This window comes from Phoca vitulina, unplaced genomic scaffold, assembly GCF_004348235.1.
Source record: "Phoca vitulina isolate PV1807 unplaced genomic scaffold, GSC_HSeal_1.0 scaffold37, whole genome shotgun sequence".
NCBI lineage: Eukaryota > Metazoa > Chordata > Mammalia > Carnivora > Phocidae > Phoca > Phoca vitulina.
Window position 1 is genome coordinate 467,953 of NW_022589740.1, and position 7,182 is coordinate 475,134.

Genomic DNA, 7,182 nt, shown 5'->3' on the forward strand with positions numbered 1-7,182 from the left:
CCAATCTCCAGCTGTGCTCTAGCCTGGGGTCTGGCTCAGAAGTTCAGAAGGCCTGATCCCGTTCCTGCGACTTTCTAATTACAGCCAGAAGGAGGCTCCAGGGGAGTCATTTGGAGGACTGTTTTCTCAGTTTTCCCGAGTGCTGGACAATAGTGCCCCTGCAGGAGGAGAGGAGATCAGTTAATTGATGACATATGTTGGTGGCCATAGGGCAGTGGGCTCTGTTCTGTGGGAATCCTTGTCGAGAAGGGCCCATGGAGGTTTCCCAGCTAACCTGGCTTGTGGTGGGAGCACACAGGGTGGGCTGGGGTCTCAGATCTGCCTGGGAAGGAACACTGAGCTGCATTTGAATGGACACAAGCCTCGGAACTGAATGAAGCAGCTTGGCCTCACCCAGTCCAGGTTCGACATGTCCCTCTCTTATCCTGCCCTTCTGGAATCCCGGAGCAAGGATGCTCATCCAGGCAGGCAGAGGGCCCAGCGCCATCTGGGGAAGGGCACATCTTCACCCTGGGATAGGTCAGGCTATGCTCACTGGAATGCAGATGTCAACTTTGTCACGTCCAACATGTGCCCACATCCCCTACCAAGCTCAAACTCAGTTGCCATAAATGGGCAGGGAGCTCATTTTCCCTGGCCTCATCCCAAGACCAGGGCACTGAGTTCCCAAAGTCTAACTTGGCTCAAATATCTTTACCTACTAGGGTTATTTTTCTGCTGCTGTGATGGAATTTGCCATTTTCAACAGCTGCGAGAAATTCAGAATTTATTTCTCTCAGTGGGAAATACCACAGTGAGGTAGATGGTTACTGGAAGCTGTTATTTTTCCATTGTATGGATCCTTAAACAAATGACCATAGTTAATATTTTAAAGGGCTTGATCTTTTTCTATAGGATGCAATCCATGGAGCAGATAGGTATATAGAAATAGATATCTCTTGTCCATTTAAATTCTTGTATTTTTATAGCTTTGAGGCATAATACAAATGGACAAGGAACCTGGCTAGCAGCAACCAAATATAGTTCCAACAGGGAGGTTTATTACTGCCTCTGGAAGTGAATCATGGCTGATGTTCTGGGCTGAGTTTGCTCCAGGCATGTGAGCTCACTCCATCAGATCTTGCCAGATATAGACTCGGAGAGCAGTCATGGCAGAATATCGACAGAAGCCACAGCCCCTCTTGGGTGTTTGTGTCCTTTTCAGAAAGTGGCAAATTCATCTTGGCACTCAGCTCCCTTAAGACAAAGCAGAGGGTTCATCCCTTGTTGATTTCTGGAGGGAAGCTCAGCTGCTATGAAAATACATCCCTAGTTGTATCTGGATTTATAGAATTCTAAGACAAAATTCTACCTTTTTTTTCCCACAAAAAGTACCCTCTTCCCTTACCCCATTACATGTCTCCCTTTATGGGATTATCAGCCATGATTATTTGATGGCAAGAACCACTCATAATGATTCATCTTTTTTTTTTTTCTTCATATATTGTATATTATATTGTCCTTCTTCTTCCATGGACAATTAGATATGCGAGTCCCAACAAATGAAGAAGGGCATCTCATATCTTTGATATAGCAACAATTAGCCACATACTTTCACACACCCACTAGGAATAAGTGAATTTCATGAAATGATTTGAGAGTACAAATACATTAATATTTGCTAGTCACAAATCCCAGATAGGATCAATGAAAAAAAAAGCACATATTGAAATTAATTATACTTATGTAAAAATCCATCCACTTAAACCTTTGAAGCATAATAGCACATACACTAAGTGTTTAACTTTATATTATTCCTTATAAGGAATATTTTTATGTAACGTCTGAATAGATTAATTCCCATACTGCCTTCTACTTGATTTCTGTGATATTGACATTTGATGTTCACTTACATACATTTCTAAATATTTACATCTTTCAAGTTACTTTCATTTATGTATTCTCTGGTGTTTGCTACAGTGAATATTTAAAATGAAGGTCTTTCCTCATTCATTATGTTTCTAGGGTTTGAATCTAGGATGCATTTTGGGATACTGAGTATAGACTGAATTCCAGTTAAAGGCACTGCAACTTTGTCTGCATTTTACAGTTTCTATCCTGTATGATAACTAAGATGTTGAGCAATTTGTGAATTCCAGCTAGAGGCCTGTGACACTCCTTATATTGTAATCTTTCCCCTCAGTATATGTGCTGCCGAAGCGAGCACTCTTTCTCCTCAGTATAAACTCTGAGATACAGAAAAGGGTTGAGCAGTTTAAAAGTTTCCCTTGTTCTTTACATTTCTAACTTTTTCCCCAGTATGAATTCTGTGATGTTGAATGAGGCTGGACCTCTTATTAAAGGCAAGGCCAAATTCTTTGTATTTGCAAAATCCACTCCAGCATACATTCTCTGATCAGGAAGCAGGGTTTAACATTGCTTAAAGGCCTTGTCACATTCTTAACAACTTTATGGTTCCTCTCCACTATGAATTCTTTGATGTGGAGTAAGGGGTGAGTAGTCTTTAAATGTTTTCTCACATTCTTTTACATTTGTAATGTTTGTTCCACTATGAATTCTGTGGTAATGAGTAAAGGTTGAACAGTGATTAAAGGCCTTCCCACATTCTTTACTTAGGTAAGGTTTCCATCATCAAGTATGAGTTCTGTGATGTTGACGCACGTGTGAGTGCTGGATAAAGGCCTGGCCACATTCCTTACATATGTAAGGTCTCTCTCCAGTATGAATTCTGTGATGTCGAGTAAGCATTGAGAGCTGGTTAAAGGCCTTGCCACATTCTTCACATTGGTAAGGTTTCTCTCTAGTAGGCATTGGTTGATGTTGAGATAGTGTTGAGTGCCAGTCAAAGGCTTTGCCACATTCTTCACAAATGTAAGTTTTCTGTCCAGTAGCGGCTGTGTTATGTATGTTTAGTCCTGATGCTTGGCTAAACATGTTCCCAGGTTTATTACATCTGTATGAGTTTTTTTCCATGTGAATTCTCTGATAATCACCAACATTGGAGGACTGGTTAACAGATTTCCCATATTCGTTATATTTATAAGGATTCTCTCCCAAAGGGATACTCTTATATATAATAAGGTTGGAGCTTTGATAAAAGACTTCCTCAAATTTATCAAAATTAAAATGGTTCTCTGGAAAATGAGTCCTCACAGGTTTATAAACATTTGAACACTGGTTAAATTTTTTTTGCAGATTCGCTACATTGAGCAATTCTGTTTTCATTGAATATGTTCTGGTAATTCTGTAGAGTCAACTCCTTGGTGAAGGACCTCTCAAATGGATCCCACATAGCACTTTGTTCTTCATTTTTAAATCTCTGATTTTCAGAAATATTTGACTCAAATGTCAATCCAATCCTACTTTCAAAATGGTTCAAATAATTATTTTCAGCATGAACTAGATAACTTTCCAGATTTTCCAACTTTTCGTTCTCCAGATATGTATGTTTGACCATTTGATTTAAGCCCTTGCTTACAGAAACAAACTGCTTTGCAGAAGAAGCAGGATTAAGAAGGGATGTTTTCCAAAGTGTTTTATATCCTTCATCATTTTGGGCAGTGAGATTCATGTTATGGACAGTTGTCTCAGTTTGGATATGTCCTTCATGATATCTTTCATGCCCTTCACTCTCCCCATCATTTTTCCAGTCTATCATTAAGTGTAAATTGTCAAGGGCACTATATTTATATCTACCCACTGCCACGTTTTGGAAAGAAGCTTCTATGCACAGCTTTGGCAGGAAATTCTGGGTGCCATTTGAAGATACAGCTCATTTATCTCTCAGGTTTAACCAAAGAGTGATAAAAATGATTCCTTTCTAGGTGGTGGAGAAAAAGAAGGAGGAGGCACACCTCATATGGGAACCAAGAGACTGAATCAAGGCTGCATGGAATCCAGCTTCAGTTCAATGAAGACCACTAAATATACTGGATGGATGGCTACTGTTTCCTTTCTCTTCACATCCCAGAGCTGCTTCTCTTGCTCCAAAAAGATGACCAGGTCTGGCTTCCACACAATAAGACCCAGGAAGAGGAGGTGTCCGTAGTTCTCTAACATCACATCCCTGTACAATTCCCGCTGAGTGTGGTTCAGGCATCCCCACTCCTCCTGAGAAAATTCTATGGCCACATCCCTGAATGTCAGCAGTCCCTGAGAACTGGCCATTTCTTCTTCTTTCACTTTGTCCTCTAGATTTCTTTGTCAGAAGAGATTCATCCATAATGACTCATCTTACTGATTGTTCTCTGACATGTAAAGTTTATCAAAGTATCAGAAAGGTTCAGGATTGGGGAATCTGGCTCACTCCCCCACCCACCCCAACCCTACCCTGTCAGCATCACCACCACCTCCAGGAAGAAGACAACACAAATCCTTCAGGATGGCTGCTAATCAGAGCCTCAGGAAACAATTCTCCATGACCCTGTCAGGTTGCTCCACCCTAAACAGGTTTTGCTCCAGGGAAAGGCTTTCTTGCATCTAACAGTCCCTTGTGCTGACAGTTGTATATTTTTCTTTCACCTGTTTTTTTAAGTTGAGGTATAATTGACATAGCATCATATTGCTTTCAGGTGTGCAATGCAATAGTTGATATTTGTATATATTTACTGTTTGCAAAGTGTAGGTATGGAATCACAGAGCACCAGTGCTGCAAGGGAGCTCAGTGCACAGCTTTGTGATACAACAGGAGCAGAAGTACGGGCCCAGTGAGGCCAAGTTCCCACAGATGGTTGGGAGCAGAGAGGCCTGGTCTCCTGGGCCTGAAGAGCATTTCTTTTCACCATATGGAATTCATTTGAAGATACATTTAAATCCCTCCCCAGACTCCATTTCTCAAGTTGAAGATGATCTTTTAGCCTTTCCCAAAACTTCAGATATTTTCTTCTTATTTTCTCCGAGTTCTCTGTACACAGATTAAGTTGTGGTGTGGAGACCATGCTGTTCTCAGAACAAGTAGCAGGCTCTGCTGTTAGTGTCTGGGATAATATTCTTATCATTAACAATCCATTAATAAAGCCAAAATATCTCTTGAGCTCTTTCGCACCACACGTCAGACAGTGATGTAGGCACTGAGTACATAGGAATGAACATGACAGCCCATCCTTCAAGGGCCTTGGAGTTTGAGGGAGATGTTGATAGCTTAGGGGTTGACCAAGGTATGAGGGAGGAGATGTGGCTTGGAGGGGTGGTTTGGGGCCCAAGAAAGGGTATCATCATGTCTATGGGGCTTTAAGAGAAACTTTAAGGGAAGTTTTTACAAAAAGTGGGGTTTTTTGCTGGCTCTGGAAGAAAGCACTACTTGGTGGGTAAGTGGAGCAACCCATTTTTAGCCTTCCCTACTTTGGTGTTTAAGCACCATTTTTAGCCTTCCAGTGTTCAGCAGTGTTTAAGCACTAAAGTAGTGTGTTTGGCATGACTTACATATGCGTGTGTGCACCTGTGTGCAGGCACATGTATATGTGTGTGTCTTCAGTAGCATTTTTTGGAGTAACAAGATCACATGGGTTTTGGAAAGATCACTTCGGTTGCAATGTGGAGAATGAATTGAAGGGAGAAGAAAGGAAAATCCATGTAGGCAACTAAAATAATAGTCCAGAAAGAAATGATGAAGATTTGGATGAAGCAAGGGCCATATCAGGAGAATAATCCACAGGATTCAGTGGCCCCTTGGATACTGAGTGTTGAGGATGAGGGTGAGGGCAGCAGAGGCTTCCAGGGTTGTGCTTTGGATGACGGGGTTGGACGGCTTAATAATAGGTTTGTAGTTCTTCTGTTACATGTTTCAGGGAATGTGGGCAGAATAGGAGGTTTGCAGTGGAAGATGAGGAATCCAACGTCAGCTGTGTTGAACTTGAACAGCTTGGGAGTGTCCAGTTTGCATCATCCTATGGGCAGAGAGACATATGACTCAGGAGAGCAAGGGAGAAGCCCCAGATAGATAGTATGAGGGGTGGAGTGGAACCAAGCAGTGGCCAGTTGGGTCCAAGGAGACATTAGGGGGTGAGAACAGGACACTTCTCCAAGGGTGGGCAAAGGGGACTCATGGAGGAGATGGAGGAGAAATTCCTGGACAGGCAGGAGGAGAACAAGAAGCATGTATGTGCTCAGGTTCTGTCTGGTGAGAGGTCTATTCCTGGCTTGAATGCTGATGGCCAAGATCTCTCTGTGCTCACACAGCCTTTCCTTGGGGCATGTGTGGAGGCAGAGAGTTGCGGGGAGAGGGAGGTGGGTGAGGGGGGAAAAGGGAGAGTGAAGAGGAGAGAGAGGGTGAGAGGGAGAGGGAGGGTGGGGGGGGGAGAGGGTGGGAGGAATGGGGAGGGGGAGAGAGGGCAGAGAGGGGAAAGGGGGAGGGGAGAGGGAGGAGTATAGGGCAGAGATGGATAGAGCGGGAGAGGGAAGGGGAGGGGGAGAGGGGAGTAAGGGACAGAGCGGGGAGAGGGAGGAAGATCTGTGTTCCTATTTGTTTACATTGAGACATAATTGCCATACAACACTGTGTGAGTCTAGGTGTGTAGTACACTAACTTGAAGCCATTATGCTGTAATATGACCGTCACTGGCATTAGCCGACACCTCTACTGGGTCACATAATTTCCATTTCTTCTAGTGATGGGAATAATTAAGACCTAGTTTCTTATCAAGTTTAATTTTTATAATAGTTTTTTGGGGGGGAGACTGTAACCCCTGTACTGGGTATTAATTACATCTTTAGGACTTATTTATCTAGACGCTGCAAGTGTGCATCCTTGAACAACCTCTAAACATTTCACTGTTACCCACACCCAGCCTTTGTAACCACTCTTCCACTCTGTCTTTTTAAGTTCAGGTTTTTTTTAGATTCCACATACAAGGAATATCATATAGGATTTGTTTTTCTCTGTATGACTTATCTCACTTAACATAACATCCTCAGGGCTCATTTGTTTTGTTGCAAATGGCAGGATGTGATTTTCTTATGGCTGAGCAGAATTCCACTGTGTGTGTGTGTGTGTGTGTGTGTGTGTGTGTTCTTTATCTATTCACCACTGATGGACACTTACATTGTTTCTGTATCTTGGTGATTGTGAATAATGCTGCCATAAACATGGGGGTGCAGATGTCTCTTTCATGACCTGTTGTCATTTCCTTTGGGTACATACCCACAAGTGGGATTGCTGAGCTGTATGGCAATTCTGTTTTTAAT

The 7,182-nt window shown here is 42.5% G+C and overlaps 1 protein-coding gene across 1 annotated transcript; it reads right to left on the reverse strand.

The window, feature by feature from the left end:
- Positions 1 to 3,827: 3,827 nt before the first annotated feature.
- LOC116646727 (putative protein ZNF720) lies at positions 3,828 to 4,191 on the reverse strand. The gene has a single exon (XM_032427638.1). It carries the CDS (start codon positions 4,165 to 4,167, stop codon positions 3,880 to 3,882), a length of 288 nt encoding a protein of 95 aa, XP_032283529.1. The 5' UTR covers positions 4,168 to 4,191; the 3' UTR covers positions 3,828 to 3,879.
- Between the last annotated feature and the right edge of the window lie 2,991 nt (positions 4,192 to 7,182).